The sequence below is a fragment of the Microcaecilia unicolor genome, chromosome 3, assembly GCF_901765095.1.
Source record: "Microcaecilia unicolor chromosome 3, aMicUni1.1, whole genome shotgun sequence".
In the NCBI taxonomy this organism is placed as follows: Eukaryota; Metazoa; Chordata; class Amphibia; order Gymnophiona; family Siphonopidae; genus Microcaecilia; species Microcaecilia unicolor.
This window is the reverse complement of record NC_044033.1, coordinates 226,837,114-226,854,290: the sequence shown is the minus strand read 5'-3', so window position 1 is coordinate 226,854,290 and position 17,177 is coordinate 226,837,114. Positions and strand designations below refer to the sequence as shown.

The 17,177-nt window shown below is 44.7% G+C and overlaps 1 protein-coding gene across 7 annotated transcripts in view; it reads left to right on the top strand.

Annotated features, from left to right (window-relative positions):
* Positions 1 to 5,765: 5,765 nt before the first annotated feature.
* LOC115466340 (butyrophilin subfamily 1 member A1-like) overlaps positions 5,766 to 17,177 on the top strand; it is a 331,994-nt gene continuing 320,582 nt past the window's right edge. For all 7 annotated transcript variants that reach the window (XM_030197528.1, XM_030197527.1, XM_030197526.1 and 4 more), the window contains exons 1-2: positions 5,766 to 6,012; positions 7,543 to 7,650. In XM_030197528.1, the coding sequence (XP_030053388.1) occupies positions 7,554 to 7,650 (97 nt within the window). In that variant the 5' untranslated portion in view covers positions 5,766 to 6,012; positions 7,543 to 7,553. The remainder of the gene's footprint in view (positions 6,013 to 7,542; positions 7,651 to 17,177) is intronic.

The following is a 17,177-nucleotide window of genomic DNA, read 5'->3' as shown; positions in this document are numbered from 1 at the left end:
GATGACGTTTAATGTGAGCAAGTGCAAGGTGATGCATGTGGGAAAAAAGAACCCGAATTATAGCTACGTCATGCAAGGTTCCACGTTAGGAGTTACGGACCAAGAAAGGGATCTGGGTGTCGTCGTCAATAACACGCTGAAACCTTCTGCTCAGTGTGCTGCTGCGGCTAGGAAAGCGAATAGATGTTGGGTATTATTAGGAAAGGTATGGAAACAGGTGTGAGGATGTTATAATGCCGTTGTATCGCTCCATGGTGCGACCGCACCTTGAGTATTGTGTTCAATTCTGGTTGCCACATCTCAAGAAAGAATTGGAAAAGGTGCAGCGAAGGGCGACTAAAATGATAGCGGGGATGGGACGACTTCCCTATGAAGAAAGACTAAGGAGGCTAGGCTTTTCAGCTTGGAGAAGAGACGGCTGAGGGGAGACATGATAGAGGTATATAAAATAATGAGTGGAGTGGAACAGGTGGATGTGAAGCGTCTGTTCAAGCTTTCCAAAAATACTAGGACTAGGGGGCATGCGATTAAACTACAGTGTAGTAAATTTTAAACAAATCGGAGAAAATTTTTCTTCACCCAACGTGTAATTAAACTCTGGAATTCATTGCCGGAAAATGTGGTGACGGTGGTTAGCTTAGCAGAGTTTAAAAAGGGGTTGGACGGTTTCCTAAAGGTCAAGTCCATAAACCGCTACTAAACGGACTTGGAAAAATCCAAAATCCCAGGAATAACATGTATAGAATGTTTGTACGTTTGGGAAGCTTGCCAGGTGCCCTTGGCCTGGATTGGCCGCTGTCGTGGACAAGATGCTGGGCTCGATGGACCCTTGGTCTTTTCCCCAGTATGGCATTACTTATGTACTTATGTAACTTACGAACCTGGCTTCAGTGACGTCAGTCAAAATAGAACGTTGAGGGTGAGTTTTATATATATAGATAGTAGATGACGGCAGAAAAAGACCTGCACGGTCCATCCAGTCTGCCCAACAAGATAACTCATATGTGCTACTTTTTGTGTATACCCTACTTTGATTTGTACCTGTGCTCTTCAGGGCACAGACCGTATAAGTTTGCCCAGCACTATCCCCGCTCCCAACCACCAGCCCGCCTCCCAACCACCGGCTCTGGCACAGACCGTATAAGTCTGCCCAGCCCCGCCTCCCGATTTTGACTAAGCTCCTGAGGATCCATTCTTTCCGCACAGGATTCCTTTATGCTTATCCCATGCATGTTTGAATTCCGTTATCGTTTTCATTTCCACCACCTCCAGCGGGAGGGCATTCCAAGCATCCACTACTCTCTCCGTGAAAAAATACTTCCTGACATTTTTCTTGAATCTGCCCCCCTTCAATCTCATTTCATGTCCTCTCGTTCTACCATCTTCCCATCTCCGGAAAAGGTTCGTTTGCGGATTAATACCTTTCAAGTATTTGAATGTCTGTATCATATCACCCCTGTTTCTCCTTTCCTCCAGAGTATACATGTTTAGTTCAGCAAGTCTCTCCTCATACGTCTTGGAACGCAAATCCCATACCATTCTTGTAGCTTTTCTTTGCACCGCTTCAATTCTTTTTACATCCTTAACAAGATACGGCCTCCAAAACTGAACAGAATACTCCAGGTGGGGCCTCACCAACGACTTATACAGGGGCATCAACACCCTCTTTCTTCTGCTGGTCACATCTCTCTCTATACAGCCTAACAACCTTCTAGCTACGGCCACCGCCTTGTCACACTGTTTCGTCGCCTTCAAATCCTCAGATACTATCACCCCAAGATCCCTCTCTCCGCCCGTACCTATCAGACTCTCCCCGCCTAACACATACGTCTCCCGTGGATTTCTATTCCCTAAGTGCATCACTTTACATTTCTTCACATTGAATTTTAATTGCCAAACCTTAGACCATTCTTCTAGCTTCCTCAGATCCTTTTTCATGTTTTCCACTCCCTCCCAGGTGTCTACTCTGTTACAGATCTTAGTATCATCCACAAATAGGGAAACTTTACCTTCTAACCCTTCGGCAATGTCACTCACAAATATATTGAACAGAATCGGCCCCAGCACCGATCCCTGAGGCACTCCACTACTCACCTTTTCCTCCTCCGAGCGAATTCCATTCACCACCAACTTCTGGCGTCTGTCCGTCAACCAGTTCCTAATCCAGTTCACCACTTCAGGTCCTATCTTCAGCCCATCCAGTTTATTTAACAGCCTCCTGTGGGGAACCGTGTCAAAAGCTTTGCTGAAATCTAAGTAGATAACGTCCATAGCTCGTCCCTGATTCAATTCTCCTGTCACCCAATCAAAGAACTCAATGAGATTCATTTGGCACGATTTCCCTTTGGTAAAACCATGTTGTCTCGGATCTTGCAACTTATTGGCTTCCAGGAAATTCACTATCCTTTCCTTCAGCATGGCTTCCATTACTTTTCCAATAACCGAAGTGAGGCTTACCGGCCTTTAGTTTCCAGCTTCTTCCCTATCACCACTTTTGTGAAGAGGGACCACCTCTGCCGTTCTCCAATCCCTCGGAACCTTTCCGTCTGCAAGGATATATTAAACAAATCTTTAAGAGGACCTGCCAAAACCTCTCTGAGCTCCCTCAATATCCTGGGGTGGATCACATCCGGTCCCATGGCTTTGTCTACCTTTAGCTTTTCAAGTTGTTGATACACACTTTCTTCCGTGAATGGTGCTCTATCCCCTTCATTCTCATTTGTACTATTTCCAGTCCATCGCGGTCCTTCTCCAGGATTTTCTTCTGTGAAAACAGAACAAAAGTATCTATTTAGCAAATTTGCTTTTCTTCATCATTTCTACATAGCGGTTCGCAGTATCTTTTAGTCTCACAATTCCCTTTTTAGTCATTCTCCTTTCACTAATATACCTGAAGAAATTTTTGTCACCCCTCCTTACATTTCTAGCCATTTGTTCTTCCGCTTGCGCTTTTGCCAGTCGTATCTCTCTCTTGGCTTCTTTCAGTTTCATCCGGTATTCCTCCATGTGTTCCTTTTCTTGAGTTTTTCTGTATTTCTGGAACGCCAACTCTTTAGCCTTTATTTCTCAACCACTTGCTTGGAGAACCATATCGGTTTCCTTTTCTCTTGCTTTCATTTACTTTCCTTACATAAAGGTTTGTGGCCCTATTTATAGCTTCTTTCAGCCTGGACCACTGTCCTTCCACTTCTTGTACTTCCTCCCAGCCCATCATCTCCTTCCTCAGGTATTCCCCCATTTTAATAAAGTCAGCACGCTTGAAATCCAGGACTTTGAGTTTTGAGTGGCCGCTCTCCACTTTAGCTGTTATATCAAACCAAACCGTTTGATGGTCACTGCCGCCCAGTGGGCACCCACTCGGATATTTGACACGCTATCCCCATTTGTGAGCACCAGATCCAGTGTCGCTCCCTCCCTCGTGGGTTCTATCACCATTTGTCTGAGCAAAACACTTTGGAAAGCATCCACGATCCCTCTACTTCTTTCCGATTCCGCAGACGGAACCTTCCAATCTACATCCGGCAGATTGAAATTTCCCAGCAACTGCACCTCTCTCTTGCTTCCTAACTTTTGAATATCTGCGATCAGGTCTTTATCTAATTCCTCCAATTGTGTCGGAGGTCTGTAGACAACACCCACGTGGACAGAGGTTCTATCATCTCTTTTTAAGGTAATCCATATCGCTTCTTCCTTTCCCCAGGTCCCTGTCATTTCAGTCGCAGTGATATTATTCCTCACATACAGAGCTACTCCTCCACCTTTACGACCCTCTCTATCCTTCCTAAATAGATTATAGCCTGGTATGTTTGCATCCCATTCATGGGAACCATTGAGCCACGTCTCCGTGATTGCAACAACATCCAAGTCTGCCTCCAACATCAGGGCCTGAAGGTCATGAACTTTATTGCTTAGACTGCGAGCATTTGTGGTCATCGCTTTCCATCTACATTTCCTGGTATGTGTTTCAACATTAGTGATTTGGGGGTTTCTTTTCTCTTTGGGTACCTTCATATCTTTTTGTTCCACTTTTATTGTTTTTTCTTTGGCTTCCGTTCTGTTTTCAAGAACATCACAGTGCTGTAATGGAGTAAAAGAATTTTGTAGGGGCAACACTTGTGAGGTCGGATGTTTTCTTGTCACATAACGAAGTAGGGTACTTCTTGCTTATCTGCCAACAAAGATGCCATCAACTTCAGATCCTCTGCTTTTTTAAAAGACAACCCTCCCATAGCCTCTCTTGCATTGTTCCATCATTCCTAGCATCTAATCCCTCTCTTTCTCCTTCTCCTCTTATCCTTGAAGCCTAACAGCTTCTTGACTTTTCTCTTCCACACCCAGCATCTCCCCAATGCTGATGTCTCTCCTTCCCTTTCAGCCCCACTCTCTAACAGTTCTCCCTCCCTTCTTCCCCCACTCTCCATCCTCCAAAATTTCTCCCTCTCTTCTGCCCTTCACCCCATCCACCAACATATCTCCCTACCTCCCTTTGACTCCCAGTCCAACATCTCTCTCCTTTCCCTCCACAAGTACAATAACGCTCCCTCCCTGTCTCCTATTATCCAGCATCTCTCCCACTCCCAAATCTAACATCTTCGTCCTGCTGACCAGCATCACTTTCTCTCTCTTTTTCCCTCTTTCTCCCTCTGCCTATGGTCTGGCATCTCTCTTTCCCTCTCCCTCCTCTCTAGTCTACTTTCACTTGATGTCTTCGGATGACAGCAGCCTACTGCTAGCCCTGGAGTCTTAACTCTCTGCATCCTGCATCTATGGAAACAGTTACATTGGAGAGGGTGGGAGTCAGGATGCAGCAGAGTAAAGACTCCATGGCCGGCAGCAGGTAGGGAATGTGAATCACTGCTGCCGCTGGCAATTTTTAGACAGCAGGACAGCAATTGAAGGTAGACTGAGGAGAAAGGAGGGAGGGAGTAGAGATGCCAAACCAGTTTGGGGGGGATGGAAAGAGAGATGCCACACTGGCTCGGGTAGGGGGCTGGAATGAGAGATGACTGACTGGGAGCAGTGTTGCCAGGTGGGCGGTTTTACCGCCCAATTGGGCGGTTTTCCGCGACCCGCCGCGGGAAATTTTTGCCCGCGGCGGGTTGCGGTTTTTTGGGCTGGTTTTTGTGCTTCGGGCGGTTTTTTCGGCCGCGGGGGGGCGGGGTTAATGACGTTGTTGGGGGGTTAATGGACGTTTGGGCGGGGTTAGTGACGTGGAGGCGGGGCCGATGACGGGGGAGGCTGGGGCCGATGACGGGAGCGGGGCCGATGACGTGAGAGGCGGGGCCGATGACGGGTGAGGCGGGGCCGATGAACGTGAGAGCGGGGCCGATGACGGGGAGGCGGGGCCGATGACGTGAGAGGCGGGGCCGGTGACGGCGGGGGGCGGGGTTGATTACGGCGGGGGGCGGGGTTGATGACGCGGGGGTGGGGGTGTCAGGGGCGGGGTTTGTGTTTGGGCGGTTTTTGGGCTGTTTTTTGGGCTCCAGCGGGCTGGAAAAAAATTTTCCACCTGGCAACCCTGACTGGGAGGGCACACTGAGTCAGCTAGGGGATAAGTACCTACTGGGCAGCAGACTGGCCTGACAGCAGGCTCTCCTGCTGTGGTCAATTCAAATTCTATTTTTCTGGTATTTGCCACTCCTTGGAAGCTGCTACCTGAGACTTATGTGTCAGTTGGTCTGATTATAGAGCCACACCTGCATAAGTTTACAGCAAGGTTGAAGTACAAACCACAAGCATTTACTTTCGCTTTCAGATAGAGAAGGAAGAGAAGCAGGTTTAAAGTGAAAAAAATTATGTTTATGCTGTAAAACTTAGGAAAAACAGTGTCCGACATCCTTGTATTCATAATGTTTTGTTAATTTGTCCATCTAAATGTTTACTAACATGTTTCCTGTTTTACATGTCAGAACTTCTTCATTATGAAGGAGAGGAGTCGGATATTCAACATATCTTGTGGATCTGCACTTCCTGAGACTGCAGAGAGACTATTCTGAGAAGACTGAACATGAGGTAGAATAATCTCTCTAAACACCTCCAATTGTTCTGGTAAACCTCGCTGCCCTCCCCTGAACTTCTCAGTAGAGTTACAGAAGGGGAGTGAGGGGAGTTTTACCACTTAGAGTGACTGAGTGTGTACTGAGTGTGGGATATGAGACAGTGTGTAGGGTGAAGAGACTGTTATCTCTCCAAACAACTTTCAGAACATATCGGCAAGAAAACATGTACCTGTAACCCTACAGGGCGCTTCCTTTAAATATAGGCTAGAAGGGAGATGGTGATGCTGCAGGACTGTGTTATTATTTTCACAAACATTTTCAAAAGTAAATTTCCATCATCAAATCTAACATAAACCTCATTTTATAAAACCAGGTATGCCCAGAGTAAAACATTTGAACATTTGACCACACCATTCAGGTACTGAAGATACATGGTTGGATTTCAGTTATGGGCACCTATAAGCAAAAGCGGGGTGGTGTGGGGGAGGGAATGGTTCATTAGAAATGGTGTCTTCCCCTCCTGCATTACCCTTGCCCGGATCCTCCCTTCTCATGTGCCCTCTTATTTCTACCACTGTACCTTACTTAGCCCTGTAGCTGGAACACTGCTTCTTCTCTAAGTAGTTTTCAGCGCAGACTTTTCCAGCACTTGTGCACTAACAGGCCCTGCAATGTCCCACCTTTTCTGACACAAGCTTCCTGTCACTATAAAAACCCATGCAAGGGAGAGGGCATCACAAGGTCTGTCAAATGCACAATTGCTGAAAGGCCCCATGCTACAGACTTACAGAAGAAGCGTTGTTGCACCTGTGGGGTGATGTAAGGCACAGGCCTAGATCAAGGCTGGCAATTGCAGCAACTCTCCCATTCATGCTCTGTAACACTATATCAGTAAGCCCTGCTCTATTCTAGGATTGAGATCCCCCCCCCCATACATGCACACACAATTGGAGATGTCCTACTACTATTTATTATTTCTATAACGCTACAAGGCATACGCAGCGCTGTACACCATATACAAAAGACAGTCCCTGCTCAAAGAGCTTACAATCTAGATAAGACAGGTAAACAGAACAATTAAGGGTAAGGAAATAAAGAGGTGAGGATAAAGGACAGGGCAAGTGAGTTAGGAGTCAAAAGCAGTGGTAAAGAGGTGGGTTTTGAGTTTGGACTTGAAAACGGCTAAAGACGGGGCTAGACGTACAGGCTCAGGAAGTCCATTCCAGGCGTGAGGTGCAGCGAGATAAAAGGAACGGAGTCTTGAATTAGCAGTACAGGAGAAATGGACAGCTAGGAGAGATTTATCTACAGAACGGAGTACTCGAGGGGGGATGTAGGGAGAGACAAAAATGGAGAGGTACCGGGGAGCGGCAGAGTCAATGCACTTATAGGTTATAGGAGAAATTTGAATTGAATACAGAAATGGATAGGGAGCCAGTGAAGTGTCCTGCTGGAACATTCAGTCCCTGAGCCTCAACTTGTCTTGATGTCAGTGTAACTTAATTTCACTGTATTGTAGGTAATATGATTGTATTATTTTCAGAGGTCCTAGAGATGAATTTTCTTGAAACATCTTGGAGAAGAGATCTCTTCTCTCTTCTCTACTTTATCCTTCTGATGACTTGTCTTCACTTCCAGACTGTAAATGCAGGTGAGTCACTCCAATATTTTCTGGGGTTTTCATATCTGAAAAATTTAAGAACGTATTTTCTGGTGCAAAGCAGTGGCATCATTTGACATATGACCTTTTTGGTATATGTGTGCTTCTTTGAATAGTGCTGAAGTAGATTGTATGTTCTGTCACCCACACCTGCTGTTTGTGGGAGTTAAATTTTGTGGGAAAATAACACTCTGTAATCTGAGCATGCCCCAGGATACAACCTTGGAATTTGGGAAAAGCACACATAATTTTAACTGAGTTGAGGGTGGGTAATTTTCCTAATTTAACTGGGTACAGAGGCTTTGAAAATCAGTGGCCCACTTATTAAATACTAGTAAGAAAGGCCCGTTTCTGTGACCAATGAAACGGGCGCTAGGAAGGTATTTTCTTTCAGCAATTTATGTTTTGAAATTGATTTTTTGGATACTTGTGTTGTCATGGTAATGAATAATTTACATTGTTGTATTATGTGCATGTTCAGTTTTTTTTTTTTGTTAATTTTGTTTTTTACATCCCTTTCTTTAGCCCCGTTTTGGAAGTTGGGGGGGAGGGGAGTTTGCCTTGTTTTTTGTTGGTTTTTTTTTGATTGTTTGAGTTGCATGACTAATCTGCGTACCCATTCTTGGGGGGGAGGGGGGGAGCGTAGTGTTGTCCTGTATCAATGTATGTGTTTTTTTTGGTGGGGGGGGGGGCTGTGGGTGTGAGTGAGATAGATAGATGTTGAATGTCCTTGTTAGAGTTTGTGTATGAAGGGGGGGGGGATTGTGTGTATGTGTGAGTGTGAGAGAGAGAGATGCTGTCTCTCCATGGCAGAGTGTGTGTATGTTGTTGTGTGGGTTGGGGGGTGGAGTTTGGTTGTGTTTGTGGGTGTGAGTGAGAGATGCTGATTTTCGAGGGTAGAGCATGTGTATGTAATTTTTTTTTTTTGGGGGGGGGGGTGTGGGTGTAAGTGAGAGACACCGTGGCAGAGTTTGTGTTTGCTGTTGTGGGGGTGGTTGGGGGTAGTGTGTATGTGTGATTCTCCATGGCACTGTTTTTGTATGATGCTTGTGGGAAGGGGTGGGGGTTGAAGGAATGTATGTCGTGTGTGTCATACAGAAACATGCTGATTTTCCTCTGGATATTCTCTGTATGATGTCGGTGGAGGTGTGTGTGTGTGGGGAGGCTGTCAGAGGTTTGTGTATGATTTGTGGGGGGGGGGGGGGGGGAGAGAACGTAGCAGCGTCTGTGTGGGAGAGTCTGAGCACTCACCAGGATCAACGTTTCGTGTTTTGAAATAATCCCGTCCATTTTTCAGCAGCACTGTGGTTTTATATTGACAGCTGGTGCTGTGCGCGAGCCTGTCTGTGTTAAAATGACAGCTGATGCTGTGTGTGAGCAGATTGACACATTGATCGTAGCCGGTGCGCAGGCACGCTTGTTGTGGGCACGGGACTCAATTTGTGCTTTTTTTGCAGCGAGACACAGGCGCGCTTGGTGTTGTCACGAGAGTGGAGTTGAAGGCGCGCGCCTGTGTTCACGAGAGTTGGGCGAGCGTGATTCTTTAATGCTGGTATAATTCATTACCCGCCCTCGACGTCATCACGTTTTGACATGAGGGCGGAGCAGACAGATGGTCGCTTGTTGTGGGCACGGGAGTGGTTTGGTGGGTTTTTGAGCAGCGAGACACAAGCGCGCTTGGTGTTTGCATGTGAGTGTAGTTTAAGGCGCGTGCCTGTGTGCACGTGAGTGGCGCGAGCGTGATTCTTTAATGCCTGTATAACTCATTACCCGCCCTCGACGTCATCACGTTTTGACGCGAGGGCGGAGCAGACAGAGATGGAGCCTGAGCTTCGGATGTTACAAACCCTTCACTGAAGCCACGGAGTCAGCTTCAGAACGTTGAGGGAGCTTTTTATTATATAGGATGGGTATATTCTCCTGACCCCCTCTCTGTTATCCTCTGTACACAACTGAGTCATGGAGTTAGGAAAAAGAAAATAAACCTGTTACTTCTAATAGTAAAAACAAATTTGTATATGAGGTGATAAAATCTTCCACTTGTGGGTCCCTTCAGACTTTCCCTTCTACAGCTAAAGAGTGAGGCAAAAAAAAAAAAAAGTAATCTGTTACAGGTTTTTGCTGTTTTCTCAGCAACCACTTGGAATTTCAGTGTAAAATTGTACAGCTTGATTTGTTGTTACTATCTACATTTATATGCTGAGTGGAATGAGATTATCTTTAAACACGGTGAAGTTACAAACTTTTTAGCGTGACCACCTAGCGTTTTTCACACGTTCAAAAATGTTTAATTGTAAAACTACCATTATTTGAAAAACAAAATGGGGTACTAGCTTACAGTTAATGATGTCACAGTGATGTAGACTTTTGTAAATAATAAAATTAATTTGAGTAATTTGTATTTGGTAATATGATGATTTACAGATAATTTCTTTTTAAAAGCATTTTTGGATCAGAATGGCAATCATAGGCTAGGTGTCGACAGATGATCTGGGGAAGCCTTCCACAGGGACCGATTGACAAGGCTGTTAAGAACTTCCCAAAACGACTGAAGGCCTGTGTTAATGTTGGGGGGGGGGGTGGGGTGGATACTTTGAAAATTCACAGGGCTCCTTTTACTAAGCACTAATGGATTTACCACATGCTAAATGCAAAGAAGCCCAAGCCAAAAGGCCCCAAACTCTTTAGCCTTTCCTCATAGGAGAGTTGTTTCATACCTTTTATCATTTTGGTCACTTTTCTGTACATTTTCTAATTCCACTATATCTATTTTGACATGTAGCAATGAGAATTGCATTCAATAGTCAAGGTGTATCCACACCATGGAACGATGGAGTGCTATTATAAATTGTTTACTTATTAATAATTGAAATAAATAAAGAACATCATAACGTACTATTTCCAAAGATCAAAGCAGATAACAAGCTAACATATATATAACAAATACAAAAAAATCCATCATAGAATATATACATTGATTATGTGATTTCCCTGCCTAGATGCTATGTTTTGTTTAAATCATTTTATTAGAGTATATAAAAATGTAAACAGCAGATCAGGCAAGAAATTCAAGACACAATTCATCTCCAGCACCCCCCACCATAGTAATATAGTCAATGACGGCAGATAAAGACCTGTATGGGCCATCCAGTCTGCCCAACAAGATAAACTCATTACATATGGTATGTAATACTTCATATGTATACCTGGTCTTGATTTGTCCTTGCCATTTTCAGGGCATAGACCATAGAAGTCTGCCCAGCACTGTCCTTGTTCTCCAACCTTTGAAGCTGAATCTGTTCAGCCACGATCAGAGCACAGACCATAAAGGTTTTCCAGTAGTAGCTTTGCTTCCCAATTACTTGGTGTTGCTTCCTAATGTCCACTAAACTTCTTTGGATCCATTCCTTGTAAAAAGGATTCCTTTGTTTATCCACGCAGTTTTGAATTCCATTGCAGTTTTTATCTCCATCACTTCTACTTGGAGTGCATTCCAGGTATTTACCACCCTCTCCATGATAAAATATTGCCTGACATTATTCCTGAGTCTGCCCCCTTTCAACCTCAATTGATGTCCTCTAGTTCTAGCGCCTTCATGCCTCTGGCAAAGGTTTGTTTGAGGATTAATATCTTTCAAATATTTGAATGTCTGTATCTTATCACCCCTCTTTCTTCTTTACTCCAGGGTATACATGTTCAGGTCAGTAAGTCTCTCCTCATACATCTTGCAAATCAAATTCCATAAAATAATAATCCTTAGGTATAATTCAAACAATATTACCCTTTATATTTAAAACAATCAATATACCAATATTGTGTACTTTTTAAATTTCTAAATTGTGCTCCGTCCATATCTATTACACCCATAGCGTCCCCAAGGAAAGCATGTGGTAGTGTTGTAGATGGAACCATCATAGCACAATTTGTGTTCCGCCTCCTTAAAGTGTATGCGCACACACCTGCATCTGCTGATTATAATGCAACTTTCAATTACCAATATATCAGCCCCATGTGGTACAGATTGCAATTAAATCAACTATATATATCTTTTTTAAATTTTTTTTATAAACAATAGTTCTTATAGCACCACAACTATTAATAAATGCGAACACACTTCATTCCTAACAATATCCGATGGTAATTCGCAGGCAGTTTGCTATGACTAATGTAATCTCACATACCACACACATAAATAGTGAAAAAGAATATATATTAAAAAAAAAGTCATTTCCCTTAGGGACCCAGCCTGCCCGTGCATGTGATTTAAAATCTCATCAATATCCCATTCGTGCTCTTCATTCTCACGCCATCTCAATCATTTTCCCTTTAACTCTAGCTGAGTTTCGAATGTCTTCCTCAGAAAGGGAAAAAAAAGCTTTCAACTGTCAACATCAATACCAGACACTAACCCCCAGCGGGTAAGTATCTGGAAAACTCCCTCCAACTCTCCAGAGCAAAATCAAATTCCATACCATTTTTGTCGCTTTTCTTTGAACCACTTCAAGTCTTTTTACGTCCTTAGTAAGATACAGCCTCCAAAACTGAACACAATACTCTAAGTGGGGCCTCACCAATGATTTGTAGAGGGGCATTAACACCTCCTTTCTTCTACTTGTTATACTCCTCTCTCTGCAGGCTGGCATTCTTCTGGCCATGGCCACTGCCTTGTCGCACTGTTTTGTCACCTTCAAATCCTCGGACACCATCACCACAAGGTCCCTCTCCTGAGCTGAGCTTACCAATCTCTCCCCTCCTATCTGGTATCTCTTTTGGATTTCTGCACCCCAAGTGCATCACTCTGCACTTCTTGGCGTTACATTTTAACTACAGTTCACACAGATATCTTGTTGTATAATTAGAGTGTTAGAGTGTGTGAATAGATATCTTCTCTTTCAAAGTATTACCATGTGTGTTTAAGATTAGTTGGATTTTCAAATTAAATTTTAACGGCCAGAACCTTGACCATTCTTCTAACGTTTGGAGATCCCTTCTCATGGTTTCTACTCCTTCCACTCTATTGGCTATCTTCGTGTTATCCGCAAAAATTAAAACTTTTACTTCCAATCCTTCAGTAATGTCTCTTACAAATATATTAAACTGAATTGGCCCCAGCATCAACCCCTGAAGCACTCCATTACTCACCTTTCTTTCCTCCAAGTGCATTCCATTTACCACCACCCTCTGCCAGCTGTTGGTCAACCAGTTTACTATCCAGTTCACCACTTTGGGTCATAAGTTCAGCCCTCTCAGCTTATTCATGAGTCTTCTGTGAGGGACTATATCAAATTACAAAACCATTTCAAAAAGGGGGAATACTAAAAGTCTAAAAAAACAACTGTGAGCCCCTTGTGGCAAGGTTAATCAAAAATGGCTCCCATGTAGTCCATACCAGCATTTCTCCTCCCTCCCTCCCCTCCATCCATGTGCATTTACTTCCCTTCCCTCCATCCATGTCCAGCATTTCTCCTCTCTCCCTTCCCTTCCATCCATGTGCATCTCCTTCCTTTGTCTTTCCTTCCCTCCATTTCTGTCCAACATTTCTCCTCTCTTCCCTGCCCTCCACTCCAAGTCCAGATTTCTCCTCTCTTCCATCCCCTCCATCCATGTGCATCTCCTTCCAGTCTTCCCTCCCCCTCCATCTATCCATGTCCAGCAACTCTCCTCTCTCCCTTGCCCTCCCCTCCATGTCTGATTCTCCTTTGCCTCCTATTATCCTCCCCTTCCATTGATGTCCAGTGATTTGCCCCAGCCCCACCTATCCACGCTCAGCTTCCCAACAGCACTCCTCTCCGTTCCTGCCAAGGCCGCCCAGTGTTTAAAACTTTTTATTTTAAGTAGCAGCGACGGCTCACCTACAGCCTTTCCCTTCTCGCTCAGTGTTCCGCCCTCGCAGAAACAGGAAATACCTCATCAGAGGAAGGCGGGACATTGAGCGGAAACTAGGGAAAGGGTGGAGGTGAGCCGTCGCTGCAACTTAAAATAAAAAGGTTTAAACGCTGGGTGGCCACGGCAGGCACGGAAAGGATGGAGGGCTGTCGGGGAGCTGAGGATGGGCTCAGAGGAGGGTGAGCAATGGGGGAAAATACAATTTTGCTACATGTGAGGAGGAGGCAGGCGGGAAAGGTCACAGCTTGGCTGGGGAGGCATAGAGGGGCATAATCGAACAGAAACGCCTATCTCCATGGGCGTTTATCTCCGAGAACGGGTCCGTGAAGGGGCGGACCGAATCGTATTTTCGAAAAAACATGGACGTTTATCTTTTTTTGAGCTGGGCGTTTTTGTTTTTCAGCGATAATGGAAACCGAAAACGCCCAGCTCAAAAACGAATAACTCCAAGACATTTATTTGTGGGAGGGGCCAGGATTCGTACTGCACCGGTCCACCTCACATGCCAGGACACCAACCGGGCACCCTAGGGGGCACTTTTACAAAAAAAAAAAAAAAAGGTAAAACAGCTCCCAGGTGCATAGCACCCTTCCCTTGGGTGTTGAGCCCCCAAAATCCCCCTCAAAACCCACTGCCCACAAGTCTACACCATTACTATAGCCCTAAGGGGTGAAGGGGGGCACCTACACGTGGGTACAGTGGGTTTGGGGGGCGGTTTGGAGGGCTCCCATTTACCAGCACAAGTGTAACAGGTAGGGGGGGGGGATGAGCCTGGGTCCACCTGCCTGAAGTCCACTGCTCCAGTGACCTGCATACTGCTGCCAGGGAGGTGGGTATGACATTTGAGGGTGAAAATAAAAAGTTGTGAAACGGCATATTTTGTGGTGGGAGGGGGTTCGTGACCACTGGGGGAGTCAGGGGAGGTCATCCCCGATTCCCTCCAGTGGTCATCTGGTCATTTAGGGCACTTTTTGGGGCCTTATTCGTGGAAAAACAGGGTCCAGGAAAAGTGCCCTAAATTCTCGCTAAAAACGCATATTTCTTTTCCATTATCGGCGAAAGACGCCCATCTCTGATCGGCAGATAACCACGCCCCAGTTCCGCCTTCACCACGCCTTCGACACGCCCCCATCAACTTTGTCCGCATCCGCGACGGAGTGCAGTTGAAAACATCCAAATTCGGCTTTCGATTATACCGCTTTATTCGTTTTTGGGAGATAAACGTCTATCTCCCGATTTGGGTCACAATATAGGCGTTTTTCTCTTTCGATTATAAGCAGGATAGCCTCCCCAAGCCTCTTATATGGGGCACCTATGTGCTCTGCGTTTCCTCCACAATTTTTGACCCTGTCTTCCACCTCAGCCGTTCTCATTTGAAATGCCGTGCATTCCCTTGATAGTTCTTCTAGCTGAGCCTGCATGCGCCCCAGTTTAGAGTCAATAGGGGTAAAACGCCTCTCTAAAAGCTCTTCTATGACTGTCGTCATTTTGGATGTAATCTCCGTTACCCACGCTGAAGAAACTGATGGGCCTGCTGTGCTTGAGGACGCTGCCATTTTGTCCTCCGAGATCTTCCCTCGGGTCTTCTCTTTGTGCGCCGCTCTCGCTGTCATGGTTGGGAAGATAAACAGCCCAAACTGTTGCAAGTATGTTCCAACACCTGGTGGATCTCAAATATTGAAGCCAAATGCCTCTTGCAGTTGTTTAAAACAACGGGGAAGAGTCAGGAGGCTCAGAGGAACTCAGCTCAGTGTCGTCCCTCAAGCATCGCGTCACATGACCTCCGATCAGTGTCTTTTAAATCCATATGGTTTCTTTTAAATATTGATGGTGAAAAGTTAAGGGCACCAACTGTTGAAAGCCTTAGCAATTGTCTTTTGAATATCTTCAGTTAAATTAGTCCGCAGCAATGTTGAAACACAGTGGTGTAACTCTATATAAGCAGAGTAGTGGGTGGGTACCAATGAAAACTCTTGTACATCCGGAAAATGCTTCATTTTGCCCTCCTTGCTGACCACATGTAGAACATATTTGAGCCTCTTTGAAGCCCCAGAGAAGACATTGTCTCCATGGTCCAGAACAAAGGCTGGATTATCACAAATAGATAAATAGGGTATCGCCTCTGCCAAAAAGCTATGGTGGTGGCAAAGCGAGTGCCACACCTTCTGGCTAGTGTACAACAATGGGTACACTTTAAAAATCCCTTCTGACAAAGGACTACTGGCATGCAGAATGTGATAAAGGGAATGGAACGATTTTAGAGCGGCATCGACACATCCTTTCTTCTACTGGTTATAGCCCTCTCTGCAGCCTAGCATCCTTCTGGTCACAGCCACAGCCTTGTCACAGTGTTTCATCACCTTCAGATCCTCAGACACCATCACCCCAAGGTCCCTCTCCTGAGCTGAACTTACCAATCTCTCCCCTCCTATCTGCTACACTTTTTTTTTTTTTTTAGATTTCTGCATTCCAAATGCATCAATCTGTACTTCTTGGCATTCAATTTTAACTGTTGACAATGCTATAAACCAATAAAGTTTGTTGTATAAAAGCCCACACGCTCCCAGTTCTGTGAATCCATAATTTTCTTTTTGGTTGAGTTTTGATAAATTGTAGAACTGTAGTTTATTTAGAGAAGCACATTCTGGTATTCTGTGATAGTTTTGAACTGGGGGATTTTTTGGGAATCAATTATTTTTCTCTCATATGAGGGGTTTTTTTTGCATGGATTCTCTTTTTCCCTTAGAAATGGAACCAATGATAGGAATGGACTCCTGGTACAGTAGTTGGTTAACTATTCACCTTGAATTTCTGTACTTGGAGGTTTGAGGTTTCCTTTGTTCAATTTTTTGGATTCACAGAACTGGGAGCATCTGGGCTTTTATACAACAGATTTTATTGGTTTATGGGATTGTCAACAGTGAAAGTTTATTTTCCCATTTTTTGTTTGTATTAAATTTTAACTGCCAGACCCTTGACCATTGTAACATTTGGAGATCCCTTCTCATGGTTTCTACTCCCTCCAGGGTATCCACTCTATTGGCTATCTTTGTGTCATTGGCAAAAAGGCAAACTTTTCCTTCTAACCCTTCAGCAATGTCTCTCATAAATATATTAAACAAAATTGGCCCCAGCACCGACCCCTGAGGCACTCCACCATTCACCTTCTTTGCCTCTGAGCGGATTCCATTTACTACTCTCTGCTGCATGTTGATCAACCACTTTCGAATCCAGTTCAGCACTTTGGGTCCTAAGTTCAGTCCTCTCAGCTTATTCATGAGTCTTCTGTGAAGGACATTATCAAAGGCTTTGTTGAAATCCAAGTAGATTACATCTACAGCGCGTCTTTCATCCAATTCTTTGATCATCCATTCAAAGAAGTCAGTAAGATTCATTTGGCAGGATTTTCCTTTGGTGAAGCCATGTTGCCTCGGATCCTGTAACTTGTTGGCTTTTAGGAAGTTAAGTATACTTTCCTTCAAAAGTGAGTCCATTATTTTTCCTATCACTTACTTGAGGCTTACTGGCCTGTAGTTTCCCACTTCTTCCCTGTCCCGCAAGGACTTCTCTGTGCTCCCTCAATATCCTGGGATGTATCCCATCTGGCCCCATAGCTTTGTCCACTTTCAGTT